A 26,867-nucleotide genomic window follows, 5' to 3' on the forward strand; every position below is an offset into this window, starting at 1 on the left:
CCCCTTGGCTTGCTCAGCAGCCGCAAAGCACCCTACCCCAAAGGGTTCTGAGGTGCAGGATCCTGGAGCATTGAGGGAAAGCCTCAATAAAGGAAAATCAGTAAGAAGGGATGGACAACAGTCCTTTCTACCTTAAGCAGAGAAAATAGATGGCAGTCCTTTCCTGATTTCTCGGATTGACACATGCCTCCCAAACTCCATTGTGGTTACACCACGTCAATGAACAGAAGCCAACCAATTTCTCTAGCTTTGCCAGTTACTTCACAGCAAGACATTCACGGTGGCTGTTGAAAAGTAATATTAACACGAAAGAGTCCCAGTATATAATACAATTATCGGCTGGAAAAGAAAGAAAATTGGAGAAAAATGCACTTCAGAAATATGGGGTGAGTTTAACCCCTTACAAGAATTTAATGAAACACCCAGAATAATTTCCTGATCTTTGCACTGTCTTGTTCTAAAGGTCCGGAGAGGTATGGTAAATGATTTGGTGGGAAGAAGTTCTATGTCAGAAGGCAAAAATGGTAGAAATACACACCTGAGGTCAGAAGTTCTTGGGCAGAAGCTAAGGCAGAAAGATAGGAAGACTGGTCAACAAGAACAATATTCACCTAGGACTCCTCATAATACCACTAGGTGGTGGCTTCTCCAAGAGTTTACCAACCTACTTAAGTAGGGACTGGAAACAGAAATTTGGAATAACTGTGTCATTGGATGCGTCTGTCAATGAACAGAAATAGGAAAAGTTAGAACTTTAAAGATAATTGGGCATATTGCTGGAGGGGAAGGTGGGTGCTCCAGTGGGTGGAGGATGGGCTAAATGGTGCTCCAGTGGGTGGAGAATAGGCTAATGGGTGATGGGTATTAAGGAGGGCACTTAGTGTGATGAGCACTGGGTGCTACTTAACAGTGATGAATTAGTAAATTCTACTCCTGATTCCTATATTACACTATATATTAACTAGAGTTTAAACAAAAACTTGATACAAAAAAAAATTTTAATAAAAATTTTTTAAAGATAATTGAGCATAACTTCCTGGTTTAACAAAATGTTTGACTTGGCTGACTGGGGGGTGGGGGAGAGCTCCAGTTAAAGGGAAGCTTTGCCTCTTCCTAATAGTGCTTTTATGCTGGCATGAAGGAAATGACTTTGGAAAGAACTACAAATCTTGAGGCTGCCTCTTACTTTTCATAAATGTTTCCTATTTCTTATTAGGTAATAGGAACTTGGCCCCCAAGATTCTTAGTGATGTTGCTGTTTATCAGCCTTAGGAACACTGCAAAACCAGGAGGTTACTATCAGGAACTGTCCTTATGTGAAACTTTAGCAAGCCCTTATCCTGCTTTTGTCCTCACTGAATATTTGAGGTAATTGAGCTCCGAGGAGAACCAGACAAGGAAAGGCCTGATGAAAGAACTACAGTGGAAGAAAACAAAGGATGAGTTTGAATATCCCAAGACCACTTACATAAGGTCCAGTTATTATCAAACGTTAAGATGAATGGGTAGACAACTATGTCTTTAAAACAGTACATCTACAATTTCAACAGCTCCTCGGTGTTGTGCTATTTGGTGCATGCCACAACCTGCCCATCTCTAGTATAAACTCTTCAGAGCTCTTCCCTGAGTTCTTGCTACACAAGCCAATAGATCTGTAGCAGCGGAGGAAGAGAGCCAAAGGGTGGAGAAAACTTACTATACAAGACTAACAGGTGGAAGAGAAGAGAGTGAATGGAGTGGCACACTTCTAGAAGCTGAAACTAGATGGCTAGAAGGGGCTAAATTGTGTTCCAAAATTCATATGTTGAAATGCTAACCCCCACTGCCTCAAAATGTGAGGGTATTTGAGGAGGAAATTAAAATTTTATTTTTTTAAGATTTTATTTATTTTTTCATGAGAGACAGAGAGAGAGAGGGGTTGAGAGAGAGGCAGAGATACAGGCAGAGGAGAAGCAGGCTCCATGCAGGGAGCCTGACATGGGACATGATCCCGGGACTCCAGGATCATGCCCTGGGCTGAAGCCAGGCACTAAACTGCTGAGCCACCCAGGGATCCCCAGAAATTAAAATTTTAAGTGGGGTGATTAATACAGGCCCTAATTCCAAATGACTTGCATCCTTATAAGAAGAGGAGATTAGGACACAAAGAGGGAAGACCATCTGTGAATCACAATTGATGAAGCACTTACCAGGATTGTGGCTCTTATGCTGGAGAAGATGGCCATTTACAAGCCAAAGAGAGAAGCCTCAGAAGAGACCAACCCTGCAGACACCTTGATCTCGGACTTAGAGCCTCCAGAACTGTGAAGAAATAAATATCTGTTGTTTAAGCCATGCAGTTTGTGGTACTTTATTATGGCAGCCCTAGAAAATGAATACAAGTTACCAAATATCAAATGGCTTCCGGGTTTTTCAGGAAGGTTAAAATGAAGGTATCAGGGATTTATCCTGAGCATTCCAGCTACTTTCCAGCCTTAAAAATGGTTTCTCACCCTACTGTGAGGAAAGTTAAGAAGACTCCAAGCAGTCTCTGTAAGGTGATTACAATCTAGTTAGGAAGACAAAACTAAACACCAATACAGTGTCTATGTCTTGCTCCTGATGATAGCCATGTGGATTTTACAAAAGCCATATATAGGAGAGGATACATTCTCAAAAATGTGTAAGCCCTGGGGCACCTGGGTGGCTCAATGGTTGTGTCTGCCTCCAGCTCAGGTTGTGAACCTGGGGTCCTGGAATCGAGTCCCACATCAGGCTCCTGGTGGGGAGCCTGCTTTTCCCTCTGCCTATGTCTGTCTGTCTCTCTGTCTCTCATAAATAAATAAAATCTTAAAAAAAAATAAAATAAAAATTTTAAAAAAATGAGTAAGCCTTGAAATACATAAACAGCATGTGTGTCAACGTCCAAGCCATTTTGGCACTTTATTGTCAGTTCTATTTTAGTGTAGGATAGTGTTTCTCAATGTCCACTCACCACCTGAAACAGAATCACTAGGTGCTTGGGACACCTGGGTGGCTCAGCAGTTGAGCGTCTGCCTTCGGCTCAGAATATGTTCCGGGAGTCCCAGGATCGAGTCCCACATTGGGCTCCCTGCATGGAGGCTGCTTCTCCTCCCTCTGCCTGTGTCTCTGCCTCTCTCTGTATCTCTCATGAATAAATAAATATTAAAAAAATAAAAAAAGAATCACTAGGTGCTTGTCAAAAATTCAGATTCCCAGCCCTACTGCAGACTTTCTAAAGTAGTAATTATTCACCCTAAAGCTTGAGAACGGTAATTTAGGGCTGATCATTATTGTTCCCTCTCAGTTAAACAGCAATGCCTCAAATACTTCCACTTCTAAGACATGAAAATCTCAGGTCAGACCAGAGTTAAACCAAGGGAGGAAAGAAAGTACCTTAATAGGGAACAGAATGGTGAACACCCCCTGTCCTGGTGGTTGGCCATGGTTCCAAACTCCTTAAGTAGCAAGGTCAGTGATCAACCTTTACAATAGAAGACAGAGGAACCCCTGGGATGTTATTTCCCACTGGCCTCCAGCAGATAACATATACTCTAACCTGCCTTCTAGCTCTTGCCATGCCTATTCTGACCTTTGCTGATGCTAGCAAACTCATCCTTCTTCCCTTTTATTTTCTGAATCTTTCTAGTCCTTGGAAGTCCTATTTTCTCTACGAAGATCTCTTTTACTTCTCCAGCTCCCACTGATTTCTCTCTCCTCTGAATTCTTGCACCAGTCTGGTCACCACTACATTGTTCAGCATTTATCGGGCTATAATTTTTTTTGTGTATGTAGGTTTTAGCTCTCCAAATGAATTTTAATAATCTTAAAGGCAGAGAGCATTTTCTTACAGTTTGGTACTCCCCTCTGTAGCTCTTATAGTAGGCTTAGGTATAGATATTAGTAAGTGTTTCACTGACTGAAATGAAGATTAGCTCTGTACCTGAGAGGCCACTCTGTTCCTGATGTCTGCTTATCCGTCTTCATGTCACCTCTGAGAGGCAAAGACGCCAGTAGGATACTTGGCTGCTTTATAGATGGACAGACTTCATCAAGAAAGTCAGTGCCTTGACCAGAATTTTGTGGCTCCAGTCGTGAGATAAGGGAAAAAGACATAAAGGCCTTATCTGAACACTATGCTTCTTTGCTCTGGTCAGCCATTCAGGTTTGTCCAGAGTTAAGTGCCTGAGGGAACTTCACACCATAAGGTCAGAAAATGTCCTCAGGGAGGGCACTTCATAAGTCTGTTCCTGATGATGAAAGGTAGGATTACACAATGAAGGACATAGTTCATAGTGGAGACTTACCATGATGTTTTCACATGGATACTTGGGTTTTCACAAGGCATTTCAGTTCTTCCTCCCTCCTTGTTATTCAATCCTGAACACCTAGTCCCCATCCATATTTGGTAGTTACCTAATCTTAGCCACTTCTTCCACAATACCTCCATATCTTTTTTTTCACATCCCTCAGAACTATACAGCTAGAGAAAGTTTAAAGGGTCCTTTTAAGCTAAAGGCAGGAAAATGGACAAGATGACTCATTTAGGTCTTGCTCAATGCTGGGATTTTGACATTTTGTATTGATCAGCTTTATTTTTCTCATCTCTCTCCTGCAAACCAATGAAAATGCTTCCCATGAATTTACTTTCTACTCCTGTCCTCACCTTCTCTTCAGACTTTTCCAGTGTCTCCATTACTCCTCACATATCAGACTCAGTGTTTTCCTGCTACATGTTTAAGTCTCCACCTATCTACTCTAAATACCCTTACTCTCCATTGTATTATTCTAGATGCAACACAATAAATAAAAAAATACAACACTAGTAACTTTTATCAAGCCTCCAGTTTCAAGGGAAAATGAGCCATCACTCAACTTCCTTTTGTTCCTTCCTTCCTTCAGTCTTAAACTTTTACTATATCATAACTTGGACAGAAGACCTCACAATATTCCTGTCCTTTTTACTCTGACCTCTGGTCAACACATCAGACCAACAGGTAGAAAGCCAAGTCCCCAACACAAGCCTTGTTCATCAGTGGACCTGCTGTCTTCCAATGTGCCAAATTTTTTTAATTAAAATGGAAAAGAAGAGAGAAGGATAAGGGAAACCAAAAATGAATGAAAATAAAATGTAGTTTTTTTTTTAAGATTTTATTTATTTATTTGAGAGAGAAAGAGAGAGAGACGTAGTGAGAAAGAGCATGAGCAGGGGATAAAAGGAGAAGCAGGCTCCCTGTTGAGCAGGGAGCCCAATGTGGGGCTTGATTCCAGGACCCTGGGATCATGACCTGAGCTAAAGGCAGACACTTAACCAACTGAGCCACCCAGGCACCCCTAAAATGTAGTTTAAATCAATGAATGGGGGGCATCTTGGGACTCGGTTGAGTAGCTGACTCTTAATTTCTTGCTCAGGTCATGATTTCAGAGTTCTGATATGGAGCCCCATTGGTGGAGAGTCAACTTGGGATTCTCCCTCTCCCTCTGCCCCTGCCCACCCTCTAAAATAAAGAAATAAATTTAAAAAAAAAATCAAGCAATCAATCAATGAGATGGCTATAATAAATTGAAGAGCATAGTTTTGGGGGTCAATATAGGCAAGCAAGAGTGAGAAGAACTGATTCTTAGAACTGGTAATCTAAGCCAAAAATACCTCAAGAGCAGCAGGGATTTGTTCTATATTGTAAAGAGCCTGAGCTCTTTATCAGATAGATCAGGTTTTATTTATTTTTTTTTAAAGATTTTTTATTTATTCATTCAGAGAGAGCAAAGAGAGAGGCAAAGACACAGGCAGAGGGAGAAGCAAGCAGGCTCCATGCAGGAAGCCCGACATGGGACTTGACCCCGGGTCTCCAGGATCACACCCCGGGCTGCAGGCGGCGCCAAACTGCTGCGCCACCAGGGCTGCCCTAGATCAGGTTTTAAATCTTGACTGTCACTAATTAGTTCTGTGACCTTGAACAAATAGACCCCCTTTACTGAGCCTCAGTTTCCTTGTCTATAAAACTGAGGTATAATAGCTACCTTATAATGTTGTGTTTTGGATGAAATATTATAAACAAAATGTGAAGTTTCTAACACAGAGCTTGGACTATAACAAGCACACTGAAAATACCACTTCCCCTCTCCCTTCTGTGCCCCCTTCTATCTCCTACAGTGCTCAGTACAAGAACAAAATATCCTATGGATGCTCATTTCATTGAGGAATGATTTTTTTTTTAAGATTTTATTTATTTATTCATGAGAGACACAGAGAGGCAGAGACACAGGCAGAAGGAGAAGCAGGCTCCCGACGAGAGCCTGATGTGATACTCGATCCCAGGACCCCAAGATCATAACCTGAGCCAAAGGCAGATTCTCAACCACTGAGCCACCCAGGTGCCAAAATGATTATGTTATTCAATTCACCACCCCACTCACCGGAGACCAATAGTCCCAGGATAACTGAGCATATGATTAGAGACCTAGAGAGAATTTGAATCCTTTACCCTTATTTAGATGGAGCAAGTAAACAGGCGAAGTGACTGTGACCCAGGCTTCTAAAAAAAGCTGAAGGGTTGGTGCTCTGAGCCCTGTTCAGCCCCATGCTCGTACCACACTGAAAAGGCTCTTTGGCCTCTTTGGCAAGGATATAGGACAACAGGAACTTTCATATACTGCAGATGGAAGTGTAAATGGGGACATCCTCTTAGAAAAGAGTTTGGCATTAGTTAGTAAAGCTCTGTCTACCCTATAATCCAATTTCCATTTCTGAATTTATACTCTGGAGAAACTTTCATATGTGCCATATGTTCATTATGGCCCCAAACTGTAAACAGTCCTATGTGTCTCAGCAGTAGAATGGATACATAATTGTGAGGCATGCTGAAGGGGAGGTGGGTGGAGGGGTGGAGTAACTGAGTGATGGGCATTAAGGAGAGCACATGATGTGATGAGCACTGGGTGTTCTACTGTATGTTGGCAAATTGGATTTAAATAAAGAAAAAAATTATGAGACATTCGTACAATGGAGTATTAGAAAACAATGAGAATGAAAAAAAATATTGCTACATGAAATACAGATGAGTTTTACAAATAAATTGTTGAGCAAAAAAAAATCCAGACAAAAGGTATGTTTCCTGTTACATAAAGTTCAAAAAAATAGGCAAAACTCATCTATGGCAGTACAAGTTTGGATAATGGTTACTCCTGATGGTAGGTAGTGACTGGGAGGGGTCAGAGAGAGAGGTATATCCATTTTCTGTTATATATAACAAACAGTTTACTTTGAAATACAAAAAAAGTGATTCTATTTATTTTGCCAGTAGGCAAAATTTAAAAAGTCTATTTTAAATGATACATATACAGATAATTCACTATTTTTAGAAAGCATGGGTAAATAATGATTGGGAGGAGGGAAAGAAGTGTGATCAGAAGATAAACAGCTTCTGTGACAATGGTGATGTCCAATTTCTTCATTAGGGTGATGACTACATAGTGTGCGCATTATTATTACTATTATTATTATTAAAACTGTACTTATATTCTATATACTCTTCTATATGCATGATACATTCCACAATAAAAGAATTTAAATGAGTGGATCCCTGGGTGGCTCAGCGGTTTGGCGCCTGCCTTCGGCCCAGGGCGTGATCCTGGAGACCCAGGATTGAGTCCCACGTCGGGCTCCCTGCATGGAGCCTGCTTCTCCCTCTGCCTGTGTCTCTGCCTCTCTCTCTCTCTCTCTATCATGAATAAATAATAAAATAAAATGTTTAAAAAAAAAGAATTTAAATGAAACCAACCAACAAGCATGTACCTTTAAAAGAAAGGAGAGCAAAGCATGGCATTAAGATAATTTTAGAACTGTAAGAGGCCTTCAAAATGATCTTGTCTAACCATTTCAAGAAACTGAAATAGAGGCCAGAGAACTTCAGTGATTTACTCAAGGTGATTCAGTCAATTACAGAGCCTAATCTAGAACCTAGGTAAACCTCCTCGCTTCTTGTCAAGTGCTCCTCCCACAGACCCACCTTGATTGATCCATCCAGTCCTAGTCTCCAATTATCTTCCAGAGTCACATTTTTCATCTGCACACATCAGAAAATTCACCTATGTTATAGTTTTTTTTTTTCCTCCTAAATTAGAAACCTTTGCTGCGGGTAAAGGAGATCAGGAGGAAAAAAAAGGAGATCAAGAGAAATAATCCTTTCCTCTACAAGTACTCCAAACACTTCAAAAACCAGTCATTAATTAATTAATTAATAATTTAATAATTTAAAAAATTAATAAATAAATACCCCAAACAAACAAACAAAAACAGTCAAAATATCTAGTAGTACAGAAAGAGACCCAGATATTTTGCCTTGTTAATGCAGCTCTCTTGCTTCTCTGTATCCCACAACGTAGCTACACAAATATGCAGGGTGATTTTGGGGGTTTTGAGACACAAAGGAAAAGGGAAGGGCCTGAAAATTGATAAAACTCTTCCAATTTATCTTTGTTGAAGCATTTAGGAAGAGTGAGTTCTGCCACCTTGTGACATAGAATGACAATAGTGAGCCCTAGATCCTTTCCTACCCCTGCCCCAAGGGGGCAGCACTGTAAGGTAGCATCAGCATCCAGGAAGGAACTAATCTACAGAATATTTCAAATAGATTGGGAGTGGGGGTGGGAGGGTTTGTCTGATATCCTAAGGGAGCAGAGAATCATGTAATCATGTTAAGAAAGGGGATCCCTGGGTGGCTCAGCGGTTTAGCACCTGCCTTTGGCCCGGGGCGGAATCCTGGAGTCCCGGGATCGAGTCCCGCGTCGGGCTCCCAGCATGGAGCCTGTTTCTCCCTCCTCCTGTGTCTCTGCCTCTCTCTCTCTCTCTCTATCATAAATAAATAAATAAATCTTAAAAAAAAAACTGATTAATCATGTTAAGAAAATAGTAAGCAAAACTCATGACACTCAGGGAAAGTAACGGAGCCCTTAATTCTGCCCTACCCACCTACCCAGCTAAGAGAATCAGGCAATTGCAGCAGGGAAAAAGAGGATAAGACAGTGTTGCTCTGGGTCAATAAAGATCTGAGGCACTTGTGTTCCCTCCACTCAGTGGCCTTGCTTCTCTGTTTCTTTCCATAGCAAAACATCTTGAAAAAGTTATATACACTTTTTCACCTCCAATTCCCTCTCAGACATTTCTTGCTTCCACCACTCTGCTGGAACTGCTCACAAAATCCACGGATACTGTCTTTATTATACACAACTTCTCCACATTTGACCAACTGATTCCTTCATTGAAAGACTCTTTATTGGCTTCTATGCCATCCCCTCTCCTGTTTTTTTTTTTTTAACTCTGATGTCACCACCTCAGAGAAGCCTGTCCCTACCACATGAATGTAACCTCTGCCAGTAGCCCTTCACCTCATCACCTGCTTGCTGCTTCACAACTATCATAGCCTCAATTATCTTGTATTTGCATTCGTGTATTATCATTACCCCTCTGCACTATTTTATTTTCAACTGTATTAATTGTCTGCTTCCCATCATTTTATGTGAACAAAGACTTGATCTGGCTCACTGACACAGTAGGCCTACATTACTATTGAATGAAAGTGTAAATGGCACTGTGGCTGAATTCTCAGCACTTCTTCCACATTTCAGGCAACACACTGTTCCATTCCGTTTCCCCATTAAGATTTTCCTTGAGGGACGCTTGGGTGGCTCAGCGGTTGAGCGTCTGCCTTTGGCTCAGGACATGATCCTGGGATCAGGGATCGGGATCAAGTTCCCTATCGGGCTCCTTACGAGGAGCCTGCTTCTCCCTCTGCCTAGGTCTCTGCCTCTGTGTGTCTTTGATGAATAAATAAATAAAATCTTAAAAAACAGAAAAAAAGATTTTCCTTGAATTCAATTTAGCCAGATTTCAACCTGAATTAAAATGCCAGGAAACAGGGTATTATCTAAATTATGATTTGACTCGGATCTCATCAGCTCCCTCATGGAAAATCCCTTGACTCGAGCTCCTTTCACATCATTAGTAGTGTCAGGCCCCAAGACCTTCTTATGCATAGCCAAATCTATGTTGGCTCCAATGAAATAAATTTACAGTAAACAGAAACACTGCAGAGGCTCTGTACTTCAGCAGATGTGTGGAGATCTTTATTTCTGCTGTATGATCTAGCCTAGCTATGCTATCACAAACTCTACAGAGTATTACACTAGATGTAAACTCTTTGCTAAAAGATACAATTTTAGAAAATCTTCAACAACATGTATCTGTCTAGGAAAATCTTCCCAAACTACAGACAGTACCACTGATCTAGTGCAATAGTCATGGCAATGTGGTCTACCTATTCAGGGGTGTGAAAATGTGCAAAACTAGATAGATTTGTCTGTGCTGTGAGTTTATGTGTACAACTGTGAATGAATTCTAGAGATTATTTGGTAGGAATTCTCCAGTTAGAGAAGAGAAAATGGAGATTCAGAGAAGCCAAGCAATTTTCTCAAGGCGACAGAGTTAATAATAGGACTTATCCTAAATTCAAGTCTATCAATTCCTAGTCCAGCACTCTCTTCAGTGTAGTCAACTCATTCAGTACTCGTTTCCTGCTCTATTCTTGAAATCACTTTCCAAATAGAAATCTCTACATCTCTTTATGTCAGTGTATAAATCTATATGCCTGCGTCAGTAAGCATGCATGTGAATGTCTACGTGTCCATCTGCAAGTATTTGTAAGGCTTATCACTAGGTGTTTTGTCCCTTCTTCTAGGGAAACTTCTAGGTAATTACAGTTCCTTGTGTCGGCACGAGCTATGAAGTCGGAAAAAGACTTTTTGAGTCAATCATTAACCAGCACATTTGGTCCTCTCTCCAATCAGCTCTATTCCTGGGTCTTCAGGAAATGGGGCAAAATAGTTAGGGTAGTAGCAGAGTCTCCCAGGGTCAAACTTGGTTCCAGAGCAGTGAAAGCACCTAGCAAAAAGACTAAGGGGCTGTGACAGATTAACAGCATGTGCTTCAGCTAACATGGACACCATCTTGGTTTTCAGCCTAATCATTATGTCCTATGATGTCAGCAAGAAAGGTAAGAACTTCTGTAGTCTAATATCCTAGAAAACCCAAAGAGAGACTTAGAATGTGTTTGGGGATCTATTCCACCAGATTGAGATAAAGCCAATCAGTACTCAGTAAGTGATGTTTTACAGTCATCCCACGTATTCTCTTGCTTCTAGGCAGGACTGTAACTTATTTCAACTCAGCTATTCCATGATGAGAAGTCTTTAGAGAATGCGATGTATTCTTCTGTCTTGTTCACGTAAATAACATTGAAAGTACTCTCATTATTAGATGACTTTCTTCACTACATGGTTTCATTATTATCAACATCTAAGACTCCCAAATTCATAACCCTCATGAGACATTGTCTTCTATTTTTAAGGTGGGCTGGAATGGCACCATTTGCTGCTCTCTGATAATTGTTTTTTAAAACACAGTTTTTCAAAGTGTCCAAACATTTCATCTCTAAAATTAGCTAATTAAAGTTAAGGCCAAAGAGCTCAAGGGGCAGCAGTAAGACATTTAACAGATGAGTACAACACCTTGTGAGTTATGTGCCAAAAAGCATAAATAAACTATGAGCTGTGGTTCCATGGAAACTTGAAGAGATATCTTGTTCAGGGTTACATTTAATAAATTTTCAAAAGTTTTAATATAACAAGTCAGATAAAATAAGAAGGGATAATAAGCAGCGTTTGAAAGAATGGACTGGTTAGTCTTTTCATTAACTTATTAATTTCACTTAACTCTATTTCACCTTTTTTCCCCTAAGTGTAATGGATTGGTACTCAGTTTTCTTCATGCTAGGTTAACTCCCATTTTAAAATCTTTTTAAAGATGCCTGGGTGGGGGATCCCTGGGTGGCGCAGCGGTTTGGCGCCTGCCTTTGGCCCAGGGCGCGATCCTGGAGACCCGGGATCGAGTCCCACATCAGGCTCCCGGTGCATGGAGCCTGCTTCTCCCTCTGCCTGTGTCTCTGCCTCTCTCTCTCTCTGTGACTATCATAAATAAATAAAAATTAAAAAATTAAAAAAAAAAAAAAGATGCCTGGGTGGCTCAGCGGTTGAGAGTCTGCCTTCAGCTCAGGGTATGATACCGGTCTGGGTGTCGAGTCCCACATTGGGCTCCCTGTGAGGAGCCTGCTTCTCCCTCTGCCTACGTCTCTGCCTCTCTCTGTGTGTCTCATGAATAAATAAATAAAATCTTCTAAAAAAATATTTTCTTGACATTGTTTGATCTCTCCAATTGCCAGCTATATGAGAAGGCACTGCATTCTTTTGTATTCCCCTTTCCAATACCTGGAATTCTAAACAGTACCCAATAAATTGTAAATCTTGACCTTTTTTCTCCTTTTGTTTCCAGAACTCAGAGATAGCAACTGCCATGTGGAACAGCTGCCCAGGCTCTTCCCAAAGGATGTGAGAAGAATCAGGGATGTGCTCATGCAAGGTACGGAATGAGCCCTTCTTGAAAAATCACCTTACCATTCTAGAAAATCTTTACCTTTAAAAGATGCCTATCTCCCCCATTCCTAGCACAGATCTCAAATATCCTATTTTAAAGATATGTATCCCCTCAAGGGGCTTTCTGGAAACCAATTTTTAAATTAACAGTTATTACCTAAGGCATTTCTATATAAATCAAACTGCTGAGGGTGAAGAAATAGGAAGCAGTGCTCAACCCTCTCTGAAATGGAGAAAACAATCTATGAGCATTTCTCTGGGCTGAAATTACTGCAGTCACTGATCTTCATGAGACCCACAGCAGGAAGAAGGAAAGGCAGGGCTTGTATATTTAGGACCATAAACACATGTTGAGGAAGAAGTGAAATAAAAAAGAGAAGAAAATGGGACGCCTGGGTGGCTCAGCGGTTCAGCGTCTGCCTTCAGCTCAGGGCATGATCCTGGAGTCCCAGGATTGAGTCCCACGTCGGGCTCCTTGCATGGAGCCTGCTTCTCCCTCTGTCTGTGTCTCTGCCTCTCTCTCTGTGTCTCTCATGAATAGATAAATTAAATCTTTAATAAACAAAAAAGAGGAAGAAAGTACAGAGAAGGAGTTCTAACAGGGGTCATGATGGAAGTTGTTTAGTTGTATATGGTAATCTTAATTCAGATTAAGAACCAGCTTCATTGTTCTGTCTGGCTTTTTTCCTTTCAGAGGCTCAGGCAGAAGCCAAAAGGTCCACATTCATTCAAAACCAGACTGTGGCTACCCTGCAGTGCCTTGGCTCTAGGAGTAAAGTCAAAGTGAACCTTGTGTATTCAGAGAAAAGGTCAAAGACCAAGCATACTCTGAAGAACCTGAGAATCACTGCTGCTCCCTCCAGAAACAGCACTGACTCCCCAAATTGTCACTTAACCCCCACATCCAAGTTTCAGACTGGATTCCTTCTAACAGGCAAAGGTAAGACTGGAAAATGAGATGGAGGTAGGCACTGACTTTTAGTTGATATCCTTGAAGCCAGAGGGAGCTTAGTAATAGCTAAAGCCTCAAGGAAATGGATTATTCTCTCCTTGGGCAGATCTGTGTCTTCTCTGGAAATCATTTTTTTAGTTTCTATGGGCCCCTCTAACCCTGACATGCTGTGATTTTCATGTAATTTCCATTTCTGATGGGTCTTCTTTTATTTGAATTTTACTTATTTTGAATGCAGACAGTAAAATATTTAAACAGCACAGATTTAGAGTGAAAAGTCAGTCTCCCTCCTACTCCAATCTCTCAGTCCTCCAGAGTTCTCTAGGGAACCACTATTACCAACTTATTGCATTTTCTTCCTACTCTAAGCTTATATGGATGTGTAGAGCTTAATTTTTTTCCAGATTTTAGTTATGTGTGTGTGAGAGAGACAGCGCACACACAAGCAAGGGGAGGAGCAGGCAGAGGGAGAGGGAGAAGCAGGCTCCCCTATGTGGGGCTTGATTCCAGAACCCTGGGATCATGACCTAAACAAAGGAAGATGCTTAACCAACTGAGCCACTCAGGCACCCGGAGATGCCATAAATACTGTTTTGTACCTTGCTGCTTTTTTCCCCCATTTAACAATGTATATTTTAGGTTGTTGCATATCAATATATATAAAGTTGTCTTGTTCAAAAATTGTACAGTATTCCTTCATATGGCTGTACTATAATTTTATTTCCTGAAATAATCTCTAAGTCCTACATGGGGTTCGAGCTCACAACCTCAAGATCAAGAGTCATATGCTCTACCCCCTGAGCCAGCAAGATACCCATATTATAATTTATTCCACTAGTTCCCTATTGATGGATATTTTTGTTTCTAATCTTTTGTAAACACAAACAATATTGCAAGCAATGACCCTGTACATTCCTCTCTGTGTACCTGCAATTTATCAATCTGATAAATTCCAAGAAGCATCTTGCAGGTTTGCTGCATCAAAAGTTTGATAGCTACTGCTACATTACCTCCATCCCAGTGATTCCATTTTGCACTTCCACCCACACTGTGAGATGCCTGTTCCCCCTAAGCTGTTGGGCAATGGTTCTTGACATCAGCCTTAACTTTGTCTGCTTTGCCCTCCTTTCCTTCCTCTACCCATTCTTTCTGTCAAGGAGTTTTTTATTTTGGCAGTTTCTCTTTACATACAGGCAATCCCTTAGATGCTACTGCTGCACTACTGGAAATATAAAACTTGACACTTTGAGAAACTGAGGGTTCCCAATCAGAATAATGAGAAAAAAACTTTAAAAACTACAGTCTATTTAGAGGACTAGAGATTGGGAAATAAGTGGATAGATTATTGGGATATGGCCTACGTAAGTATACATCCTTTCATGATATGAATGTTTTCACTCCTTTTATTGTACTTTCTAAAGTTCATATGGTAAAAATTTGTGTGGGGAAAAAAAAAACCTCTTACTAAAATCTGAAAAAATTTTGATAGCATTTGGATGTTTTTGGTAATATTGAGTATTAATGTAAAGTAATTCAACCAGATTGTTTTCCTCCTAACATGTGACACACACACTCGCCTTGAATCATCCCCTTTGAAGCACCAATGGCAAGTGTCAATAATAGTGGACTGAGTCATTCTGGAGTCTAGAGCACTCTGTGCAGGGTGGATTTTTCTTGGATAGAGTGCATTGTAGGATTCTGGGATATTAGGGACGGACACTAGTTCTTAGAAATTTGGGACAAGGAAAACTAGGAGATTAAGAGGGCACAGGCATGCCAGAAATCAACCTAATTCAAAAATTTGCCCTGGGCATGTTTCTTCCTCCTTCCTTCATGACATGGCAGTTGGTTCCTAAATGCAGAATTTAAGCTAATACCCAGTACTACTTGAGTTGTGCAAAGAGCTTAAACGGATGTTTGTGGGCTAGTTTGCAGACCTAATCAACATTCATGATACATTTCTATGGAATAATGATGAATTCCAAACAACCAACTTATGCATGGACTTTTGAAATACCACCCCATTTATAAGTTTGAAACTGAGCATTCTGAATTTAAACTTACATTGAATACCAGGATGTGAGAAACACTAAGGTAGAAATAAAAATTAAATAAATGGTCAAATGTACAAAGTCATAAAAGAGACGCCCTCTGGGATGCCTGGGTGGCTCAGTGGTTGAGCGTCTGCTTTTGGCTTAGGGCATGATCCTGGAGTCCTGAGATCGAGTCCTGCATTAGGCTCTGCACAAGAAGCCTGATTCTCCCTCTGCCTATGTCTCTACCTCTCTCTCTCTCTCTCTTACGCATAAAAAAATAAAATCTTTTAAAAAAAGAGATGCCCTCTGAAATTACCACCCTACAGTTGACATCAGTCTGCACAAAAGGATGTCCCAGAAACAATCAGAAGAGAGTTTATGAAAATGTTCCCAGAGCTAAGTAGGAATTTGAAACTGGAAGAAAGATAATGTACTACAACACAGTCATCAGAAGATGTGGGTCATCATGGAATGTAGAAAAATGTCAGATGGAGACTATTTGTTACTGTTTATGGAATTGGGCCAATGAAAAGATCTTCTACTATAAATATCCTGAAATTTCTTTCTGGTGGACAATGATAACTCATTAGGTCTTTTTCACTTCTGGTATCATTTACACCATCCAATTCCTATTGCTCATATTCTATATTAATCTAGAATTTCTAATTAGATTTCAAAAGAACCTATATATTTATTTATTTTAAATATTTTATTTATTTATTCACAAGAGACACAGAGAGAGAGAGAGGCAGAGGGAGAAGCAGGCTCCCTGTGGGGAGCCTGATGTGGGACTCGATCCTGGGACTCTGGGATCATGCCCTGAGCCCAAGGGATGTTCAACCACTGAGCCACTCAGGCATCCCAAAAGAACTTATATGTTTAGAACTGGGTACCTAGGGATCCCTGGGTGGCACGGCGGTTTGGCGCCTGCCTTTGGCCCAGGGCGCGATCCTGGAGACCCGGGATCGAATCCCACGTCGGGCTCCCGGTGCATGGAGCCTGCTTCTCCCTCTGCCTATGTCTCCGCCTCTCTCTCTCTCTCTCTCTCTCTCTGTGACTATCATAAATAAATAAAAATTAAAAAAAAAAAAAAAACTGGGTACCTAGAAGAGAAAAATCCTACCTGATCCATTTGACAGATACATGCTCCTATATAGGTTTTTTAAAATGTCATTTTAGCATATAGATAAGGTTCCTTGGAATTTGATTAGTGTGAACTGATTCCTAAGGACTGTTTACCCCAGGTGAAACTGGAGTATAGAAGGGATAACATCAAACAAGTGTTTATTCTAATATTTATCATCTCTGACAAGTTACCTAATTTCTCTAATGCTCAGTTCCTACAGCTACAAATGAGATTTGACTAGATAATTTCATTCCAGATATGTAAAAGGAGGTTTAGATCTAAAGCACAAACTCAACAGCAATATGTAAGGCCTCTCAAATAAGCTCTTTTGACCTGCTAGTATTATTACAGAATAATCGACAAGGGAGATTTCCATTTAAATATAATGTACTCAATGTTCTTTATTTGAAATAAATTATTTCGTAATAAAGCAAAGCATCATCTGCTAAGTTATCCATTTCATAGATTTGGAGTTTGTATATCTCCTGAAAGGGGGGTTATTCTTGCTCAAATATCTTTAGCCAAAGAAAAAATAATATTGCGATTCCATCATCACTGGGAATGGAGTGCTTGTATTTACAGATGTGCTCCACCTTAATGCTCAGTTACCTAGCAGATGAGACCTAAACAAGCTGACAACATAGATGGACATTAATTTCAAAGCTTAGGCAGAACTGAAAATACACTGACAGATGAAGCCTATTAAGGAAACTTTGAAACAGTGGCTCCCAGGAGGTGGGAAGACATGCCACATTGAAATACCATTATCCCCGTGGCTAGAGGGCACAGTTCTACTAGAGGATGATGAGGTTCTTCCTTCTCTTTCAATCATAATATCACTTGGTGTGCAGTGTTTTCATACCTGCTTCCTCATTTTTATTTGTTTCTGATCTTTCCATTACCCCCGTGAAATAGGTAGACCAAGAATTACTTTGTTAGAATCATCTTACAGGTAAGGAAACCAAAACACAGAACCTATGTGACTTCTCCAAAGTGAGAGATGTTTATCTTCCGTCTCATCTGTCTCAGAAACACATACGTTATCACTTCAGAGAACTGATTGGCACCATCCTGGAAATATTTCATATAATACCCTTGTTTTTCCTCTTGAACCTTCTGGCTCTCTGTCTCTGCCTGTCTTTGCCAAAACCGTCTTCCTGATTAAACTGAAAGCAGGGACTTTTCCTTCCTCTGTAATTTTATGCAGTGCCTGGTCCTGTGGCCATTGGCCTCTGAAGTCAAGATCATTTTCACATGGACTTAATAAAGACTTGGGAAAGTAATTTAGAAAAGTCAAATAAGACTTACAGACCTTACTTAATTTAATAAGCAATGATAAGAGACCATTAGAAACAAAATAGGAACCAGTGTCCGAATTGGATTAGGTCAATTCTGGAGCCAAGTGAAGTTAGTTAGTTAGCCTGAATCCAATTGTATCTCAACACTTCCATAGCTGGTTTGAGTCACCATCATCTTTCATTAGGATTTCTGCAATAGCTTCCTAACATGTTTCTCTATTTTGACCCTTGCCCTCCCTGCAGTCTATTTCTAATACAGCAATCCAGTGATCCTTTCAAAACAAAGCCATCCATCACTCCTCTGCTCAAAACCTTGGATTGAATCCCCATTTCAATCAGAACAAAAAAGCCAAAGTCCTTACACTAGCCTACAAGGCTCCTAATATAGGCCCTTTTTTTTTTTTTTTTTTTAGAACTTTCCTCATCTCCTACTACCCTGTGCTCACTCCATTCCAGTCTCACTGGCCTCCTTGCTTTTCCTTTAAAACAATAACATGTCAGACACATTCACTCTGCCTCAGGGCATTTACTCTCACTGCCCCTTCTGCCTAGATCACTGCTTTCCCAGGTGTGTGCTTAACTAATTCCCTCACCTCCTTCAAGCCTTGGCTCACTTCTCGTTTTCTCAAGGACACCAGCTTGTATTGCAGGTTGCCCAGCCACTGCCCATTTACACCCCCAGACTCTGTTCTCTACCCTTGCTCTGCTTTTAGTTTTGTTTTGTTTTGGTTTTTTTAGTAGCACTTACCCCCTTCTAACTAGATAATTGACTGCATAGAAATAAGGGTTTTGTCAGGTAAAATAAAGGCAGGATGAAGTTTTCACAGTTTTTTTCATTGTTTCTTTCTTGTTTTTTAGCTTTTTTACCAGGGATCTCCCAATGTAAGGTCTATGCAGTGAGGAAGGCTGCATCAGAGACTTTTCCCACCACCACCACCTCCATAACTCCTGGGGAAAAAGGAGGTGAGAAAACTACAAGTACTGATGATTTTTCTAGCACTTAGAAACAAGGTACAAAAGAAGTAGGAGTGAGACAAAAACAGCAAGAAAAAGAAACACTTTTAGCCCAACCATTAGTTTGGGTTTTCTAGGATTTTCTGGGAGGTTGAGAAATTACATGAATTTTACATCAGAGAATCACTCCATTTCTTATGGGGAAAAAAAAAAAAAACAGCTTCTCTAGAGAAGGGCCCAGAATTTTGTAGTTTGACACTGTTAATACTATTTTATCTCCACACAAGGGAACTTGTAGCCAGTTTTGGGGCCAGCCATTGCATGCACAGGTGGACAACATTTAAACACTAAGCATCATTACACTGAAGACAACTACTAAGTGCGTGTTTTCATCTGCACTGTTTTAAGGAAATGGCTCTCCCTAAATTGGCCAGGACTCAAATTCTGTAATATTCCAGTTTAGGTCACATCTCAGTTCCAATGGGAGAAGCAACTATAAGATTAGTAATAACAAGAAGCATATGAGCCATTTGTCCCCAGTTTTGCCTTTTGACCCAAAAGAAATGCTAGTTCACTGTTGTTCCTCCTACTCCCCACTAGCGAAGGTGATTTTCTGATCCCATACAGTGTGTCTGAGCACAAAAGGAGACATCTTGAGAGGCTGCTGGTGAAAGAAAAGTTCAGAACTCCTCACGTAACCCCTGCTTCCTGAAAGCAAAGCAAGAATCATTCCTGTTTGATCATGGCAAATCCCAAATCCCAGGGAAGGTGATGCATTAAGAAGAGGCTACAAAGGAAGTTAGAGCAGAGCCCATGATGGCCATCCCACTCCTGACTCAGTCTGAATTGGAAATTCAGCCTATTGCCTCTGCATCAGACTGTGCCCCTATTAGTCTGGGAAGCTAAAAGAACTTCAGGTTAGAGGATCAATCTCTTCCTCTCTCAAGTTCTCTCTTTTCCCTCTTCTACTCCTCTCCTTTTAGACACAGATGAGAACCTAAAGAAGAGGCAGAAATGGAGCATTGTGGTCAAATTTCTGATTGCTGTCACCCTGTTGCTCAGTGGAGTCACCATCATAGTGTTTGTCATTTTTGAAGTCCCATGCCTTGTAAGTTGGTTGGTGTACTGGGTCCCTGGACTTGATCTATAAAGACTTTCTCCTGGTGGGGCCTCAGTGGCTCAGTCGGTTAAGCATCTGACTCTTTTTTTTTTTTTTTTTTTAATTTATTTTATTTATTTATGATAGGCACACAGTGAGAGAGAGAGGCAGAGACATAGGCAGAGGGAGAAGCAGGCTCCATGCACCGGGAGCCTGACGTGGGATTCGATCCCGGGTCTCCAGGATCACGCCCTGGGCCAAAGGCAGGCGCTAAACCGCTGCGCCACCCAGGGATCCCAGCATCTGACTCTTGATCTCAGCTTAGGTCTTGATCTCAGGGTCATGAGTTCAAACCCCACATTAGGCTCCATGTTGGGTATGGAGCCTACTTTAATAAAATGTTTGACAGAGATTTTTTAAAAAGATTTTATTTGAGACAGAGAAAGAGCATGAGAGAGAGTATGAATGGGGTAGGGGGCTGGGACAGAGGGAGAGGGAGAAGTGGCCTCCTCGCCGAGCAGGAAGCCTGATGTGAGGCTTGATCCCAGGACCCAGGACCTGAGCCAAAGGCAGATGTTGGCTCCCCCAAATGTTTGTAAACACTTTCTTCTGTTCCAGAGGCAGGCTCACATTATAAAAAAAGCATAGACTTTGGAGTTTGGTTAGAACTGCCTCTCACAAGCTGAGTAGCCTTGAGAAAGTTGCTTCACTTCTCCAACATCAGTTGGCTCATCTGTAAAATGGGACTAATGATATTTACCTCTCATGGTGTTTAGGAAAGTTAATTAAGATCCTGTGTGAAAAGCACCCGGCACATAGGAGGTGCTTGCTAAATGCAAGCTCCTTCCTTCTGCTGTACTTGGGCATTTTCTAGGGAGGATAGATCCAATGAGAGATGGTTTTCTTTAAAAAAGATGATTTTCTTTAAATGGCCTGACAGGAGGTTTGGAAGGAAACCAAATGCATACCAGCCACCTGAAATTAATACCAGTCACTTTTTCTGTTCAGAGCTAATGCCGGGGAGCCAGAGTGCTATGCCAATGCCAGCAGTTGTGGAGAAGGCAAAGGAAGGAAGGCCAGCAACCTGGGGCTGCTGAATCCCAGCTTGAGTCTCAGCCCAAGAAGGCAAGTGGTCTCTGTATGGTTTATGTCATTTGCTTGGAGAAAATGAGGTTAATATAGAAGTGCTGGGAGACAGGGAGTTGCTTCAGTTGTAAAGTAAATGTTGGTGTTTCTTTTATGTGTCAGGAAATAGGTAGGTATTTGTAGTACTGTTGTATTTTCCTAACATCAGCCCAGCCATAACATAATACGCTATCTATTGAAAATATATTATTTCTAAGACCCAGATACAATCAATCAGAATGTCTAGAGTGAGGCCAGGAATTTTTTTTTTTAAGATTTTATTTATGTATTCATGAGAGTAACAGAGAAAGGCAGAGCACATGCAGAGGGAGAAGCAGGCTCCATACAGGGAGCCCGATGCGGGACTTGATCCCGGGACTCCAAGATCATGCCCTGGGCCGAAGGCAGGCACTAAACTGCTGAGCCACCCAGGGATCCCCTTGGAATCTTATTCTTAAGATTTTTAACAAATTCCCTAAGTAGAGGTGGATTTACTGTGAAATTAATGAAGCTTAAACTTCAAGATCCATGGGACTTGTATAAAGCTTGTATCTAATTTTGTATTTTTAAAATTTGTGTTCTTTTTCTAAAAAAAGGATACCACCAAATTTAAGAGTTCAGAACCCACAGTATATGTATCCATTCCTGCCTCTAGGTAACTCTTATATTCAACAAAGTTTAGGAATCCCTGCACTGAAAAGTTCGAATACATGGCAAAGTAGCTTCTTTCCTCCTGGCTTGGGCTTCCTGACAGCATCATAAAGCTCATACTGTCTTTTGGTGTCTAAAACTATTTCAGCATGGCTGTTTTAAATCCAGTTTCCCGGGATCCCTGGGTGGCGCAGCGGTTTGGCGCCTGCCTTTGGCCCAGGGCGCGATCCTGGAGACCCGGGATCGAATCCCATATCGGGCTCCCAGTGCATGGAGCCTGCTTCTCCCTCTGCCTGTGTCTCTGCCTCTCTCTCTCTCTCTGTGTGACCATCATAAATAAAGAAAAAATTTAAAAAATAAAAAAATAAAATAAATAAATAAATAAATCCAGTTTCCCCATCAGAACTGGACTCAGCCTTTTTTTTTTTTTTAAAGATTTTATTTATTTATTCATGAGAGACACAGAGAGAGAGAGATGCAGAGACACAGGCAGACAGAGAAGCAGACCCCATGCAGGAAGCCTCTTGTGGGACTCGATCCCGGAACTCCAGGATCATGCTCTGGGCCAAAGGCAGGCGCTCAACTGCTGAGCCACCCAGGCATCCCAAAATAAAAATAAAATTAAAAAGGAATCCACTTTTGTAGAATTATAGCATTGAGAATGGGTCTCAAAGATTATCTAGTCTAGAATGGTATACATGTCACTACTCTATGTTGGCTGCACATATCAATAATCAAGCACAGTGCACTAGAAGCTGAAAAAGTTTTGGACATCTAACACAGCATAGCGATTATAGTCAACAATACTGTATTATATACTTCAAAAGTGTTAAGAGACTAGATCTTAAATATTCTTGCCATAAAAAGAACTGATAATTATTATGACAAGACATGTTAGGGTGGTAATCATATTACAATATTTAAACGTATGCAGTTGGGCATCTGGGTGGCTCAGTTGGTTAAGTGTCTGCCTTTGGCTCAGATCATATCTCAGGGTCCTGGGATGGAGAACCTGCATCAGGCTCCCTGCTCAGTAGGGAGTCCACTTATCCCTCTGCCTGCCCGCCACTCATGCTCTCTCACTCTCTCAAATAAAACTTAAAAAACATATATATGCAGTAACATACTCAAACTTACACAATGTTATACGTAATTATATCTTAATCTTTAAAGCTGAAACACAGCTTTCTATCCAGCCATGGCACCAGAGCATTTCTTATCACAGTGCTTCAGGTACCCAATGCCAACTTAGTTGTCATCTCTGGTTTAGGTTAGTATTTTCTATAATCCAGTTTCTGCTAATATTGGATATGAGCTCATGTAAAGTAGCACTATTTAATAATAGGATGTATGTTTAGTTATTTACTCCAATCTGCATTATCATTTCTACTGAACACTAGAAGTAGGCCTGAAGGGGAATAAATAGTCCAGAGTTAGAGGTAACCATATAGTACCAACACTGATTGCACTCCTCCCATCAACAAAATAAGCTATTAAATGGTAAAGGTATTAACAAGGAAAAAAAAAAAAAGCAATTTTATAGACATTATCTCATCTGAGCCTCACAAAAACTGTGGGAGGTAGCTAGAGCAGGTATCCACATGTTATTGATACTTAAACTAAAGCTCAGAGAGGTTGTGTGACATACAGCTGGTAGAAATAGAATCGAAATCCAAGTCTCTTATTCTTACGCTGAAATTTTACTGAAAGCCTTATATGCACCAAATTCACTACCTTTAAGAGGGTCACAGTCTTAAAAAAAAAAAAAAAAAAGAGGGTCACAGTCTATGTTCACAATAGTGAACACAGAAAATCAGATGGGGGACATGGAATCCGTTATACTGAGAGGAGAATGGGATTAGTAAAAAATATTTGGACCACAGAGACTCAGATCTCTCTTTTCAAACAGCGAGATTGTGTGGGTCTGACTCGAGAAAATGAAGTAGAATCCCTGTGCATCTGGGATCCAAAGTAGCTGCATACCCAGAGCCTCTTCCACTCAGGGCAAACAGGTCAAGCAAGGGGTGGATGGGCCCCTATAATGGGTTATAGGCTCCAACCAATTGTAGGTTCTCATGCATAAATAACTGCACCTTGCTGATACTTTCTCAGTGTAAATACAATAACTTTTCCTAGAATTACTGGGTAACAAAGAGGCAAAATGATGTGTACTTGGAATTAAATGCGGTCTTATACTAAACCATCTCTTTGTTGGTACATGAAGGAACGCCCATTTGCATCCTTTATCGCTCATTTCTTTTCAATCCCTAGATTGGACAAGATGCTCCCAACTCATCAAACCCAAAAAAAGCTGCAGGGATCACTATCATCCACGACACATACTTCTGAAAAGCTCTTTTCTGCTTCACACATTGAATGAAGTTACTGCACTGTCTTCTCCCTATTATTAACCAATACTGGCAAGTTCTTGCAAATTCACTCATATCTTCAGCAGAGACATTACAATCAAATTGTAATGCCAGGTCAACAAAGGAAGAGCCTGGGCTTAGCAGTCAGATTTACCCTCATACCATTACTACTGTCTTAACCACAAGTCTCTGAGATTCATTTCGTACATCCACAAAAAAAGGGTATCTTTTCATCCCATCAAATGAGAACAAAAAGTATTCCCTCTGAGCACAATGGACCTATGGCTCTCTTTGACAGAAGTTTTAAACATGGCCTCCAAGTGGCAAAGTAGCCACTAGTATGGCACAGTTTACCAACTCCTCTATTATCCTCACAGCTCATTGCATGCTCACTGGGTCAACTGGTTTAGGGGGGGGGTTTCTGTTTTCCCAGGCTGATGTTCATAGGGTTTTATAATTTAGCCTCTGCTGTATATGGAGCTAGCTACACACTGGTGAGGGGAACGTGACCCTAAGCATTCCAGAAGTCTTCTTCTAAGTCATCCCCAAGGGGCTTAGGGACTGCATACAAATAGGACACACATGAGGTTTCCTGATAATCCACAACTTTTCATGTGGGCCTGACACTATATCCTAAACCATAATGCTGAGCTGTGTACATTTTGAACAAGGATTCCAGAGAAAAATGATTATGATCTTTCTTACAAAGGCACAGCTTTCAATCAAGTCTGACCTGACCAGTAAGTCTGGTGAGGAAGCAGAAATAGCTGATGTTAAAGGGAAAAGGCTAAAAAAAGGGAATGGCAGGAGGGATACAACTGCTGTCCTGCTTCTATTATAAGAATCTTGAAATCCTTCCATTTCATTTTGGCAAAATGTACCTGTTACTAAGTAATTCTATTTTCTTTCTTCTCTGGTAAAAACCACATACAAATTGTATCCTTCTCTTTCACTTCAGGCACTGTCCAAAAAAGTGATTCTCAAAACTATACCAACAGAGGAAAATATCTCACCTCAAGCCCTGATTTATTATTCAAGCTGATCCTGGAAGAGATGGAACAGATAACAAAGCATGGAAGAGATAGTTTTGAAAATACAGTAGGTGGAGAGGACAGACCACTGGGGCTGCCATTTGGATAAACGATTATTATTTGCACCCCACACTGATTCACAACATCACCTCCAGTTTATCCTGCCATCTGTGACTCAGTCTAACCACAAGACGGGAGGGCGGGGAGAAGCTTGCTTCTTCCCAAGACCACTAGGGAGGATGATTAAAAATATTCTATAGTTAGGAGTTCTTAATCTAGGACTGATGCTCACATTCATCCCCACCCTTCCCCGCCTCACCCACCACAGCATGTTCTTTAATCCAGAAACATGAGGTTCCCCAGGAGACCAAAGCTGTGGCAAAGTTTACATTTCTTAAATCTTCTGCAAGAGTGTAATTTGGGTAACATTTGTACTGACTATAAAAATTCACTGACGGAATCAGAATTGTTTATTTTGTTTCGTGGACTTGTTTCCTCTGACAAAGCAAGGCTCCTCTGAGAATTTTCTGACTCCCTAATTAGTTAACAGTTTTGAATTCCATATTCTCATACCAGTAGGGATCTTTGAAAACTGAGAGATGAGAGATAGCAGAAGAGAAGGGAGAACTCTCACGTGGACTTTGGGATGTGAACTTAAGTCTGCAGATCCCTTCACAGCAAGGCACAATTCTCCCTGTCACTCAGTTATAGTCTCAACTTGATAAAATACTGTTTCTAAGGAGTGCCAATTATTCTTCTGGGAAATGACAAGCCAGCGAGATTTTTATTGCAAATCCATTCTCATTAAGTTACCATACTTTATGTCTTTGATTATTAAAGTATATTCTCACTATAACAATTTTTAGGAAATGCTGGAAGGTACAAAGAGTAAGTGAAAACACAAGAAAGAAATTATACCTAATCCTCCCTCCCAGAGATAACCATTGAATAAATAAAATCTTTTATTTATTTATTTTAATATTTATTTTAATATTTATTTATTTTAATATTTATTTATTTACTCATGAGAGACACACAGAGAGGCAGAGAGCTAGGCAGAGGGAGAAGCAGGCTCCATGCAGGGAGCCTAATGAGGGACTTGATCCCTGGACCCCAGGATCATGCCCTGAGCCAAAGGTACACACTCAATCACTGAGCCACCCAGGCGTCCCATAAATAAAACTTTAAAAAAAAAAAAAAAAAGTAACCTCTACACCCAACATAGGGCTCAAATTCATGATCCCAAGATCAAGAGTCACATGTTCTAATGACTGAGCCAGCCAGGCACCTTACTTGGCACAAGTATTAAGTTGTGTTTTTTTCTTTTTTTTTTTTTTTTTAATTTTTATTTATTTGTAATCGTCACAGAGAGAGAGAGAGAATGAGGCAGAGACACAGGCAGAGGGAGAAGCAGGCTCCATGCACCGGAAGCCCGACGTGGGATTTGATCCCGGGTCTCCAGGATCGCGCCCTGGGCCAAAGGCAGGCGCCAAACCACTGCGCCACCCAGGGATCCCTAAGTTGTGTTTTTTTTCAAGTCTTACAGTTGAGAAGACTGGAAGTCACTCTACCTTTTGAAGGACTTGAGTCATCCCAAAACTTTCTGATAGGCCCAAAGATTAAGGTGGGTAATTGCTTAGGACAGAAAAGGCACATTCCCAGAAACGTCTAATTTAAACTTTTAAAGATATTGCTGAATCACATTAATAATTGCAATTGTGTTAAAAGCATAACTTTCTT

General features: G+C 40.8%; 2 protein-coding genes across 6 annotated transcripts in view; one reads left to right on the forward strand and one right to left on the reverse strand.

Annotated features, from left to right (window-relative positions):
* The window catches only part of C9H17orf78 (chromosome 9 C17orf78 homolog), a 49,064-nt gene extending 23,023 nt beyond the window's left edge, over window positions 1-26,041 (forward strand). The window contains 7 exon segments of the mRNA XM_038548044.1: window positions 12,386-12,472; window positions 13,181-13,426; window positions 18,757-18,861; window positions 19,836-19,960; window positions 20,960-21,076; window positions 23,999-24,147; window positions 25,055-26,041. Coding sequence (XP_038403972.1) covers window positions 12,386-12,472; window positions 13,181-13,426; window positions 18,757-18,861; window positions 19,836-19,960; window positions 20,960-21,076; window positions 23,999-24,076 — 758 coding nt within the window. The 3' untranslated portion in view covers window positions 24,077-24,147; window positions 25,055-26,041.
* Window positions 1-26,867, reverse strand: part of ACACA (acetyl-CoA carboxylase alpha) — a 283,891-nt gene that overhangs the window by 240,139 nt on the left and 16,885 nt on the right. For 2 of the 5 annotated variants that reach the window (XM_038548041.1, XM_038548039.1), the window contains exons 1-2: window positions 3,944-4,198; window positions 2,190-2,301 (exon numbers count right to left, since the gene is read on the reverse strand). The exons of the other annotated variants lie outside the window; for them this stretch is intronic. The gene's annotated coding sequence lies outside the window, so the exon portion shown is untranslated. Of the gene's footprint in view, window positions 1-2,189; window positions 2,302-3,943; window positions 4,199-26,867 lie in introns of those variants that run through there. 5 annotated transcript variants of the gene reach the window in all.

The sequence above is a fragment of the Canis lupus genome, chromosome 9 (genome assembly GCF_011100685.1).
Source record: "Canis lupus familiaris isolate Mischka breed German Shepherd chromosome 9, alternate assembly UU_Cfam_GSD_1.0, whole genome shotgun sequence".
NCBI lineage: Eukaryota > Metazoa > Chordata > Mammalia > Carnivora > Canidae > Canis > Canis lupus.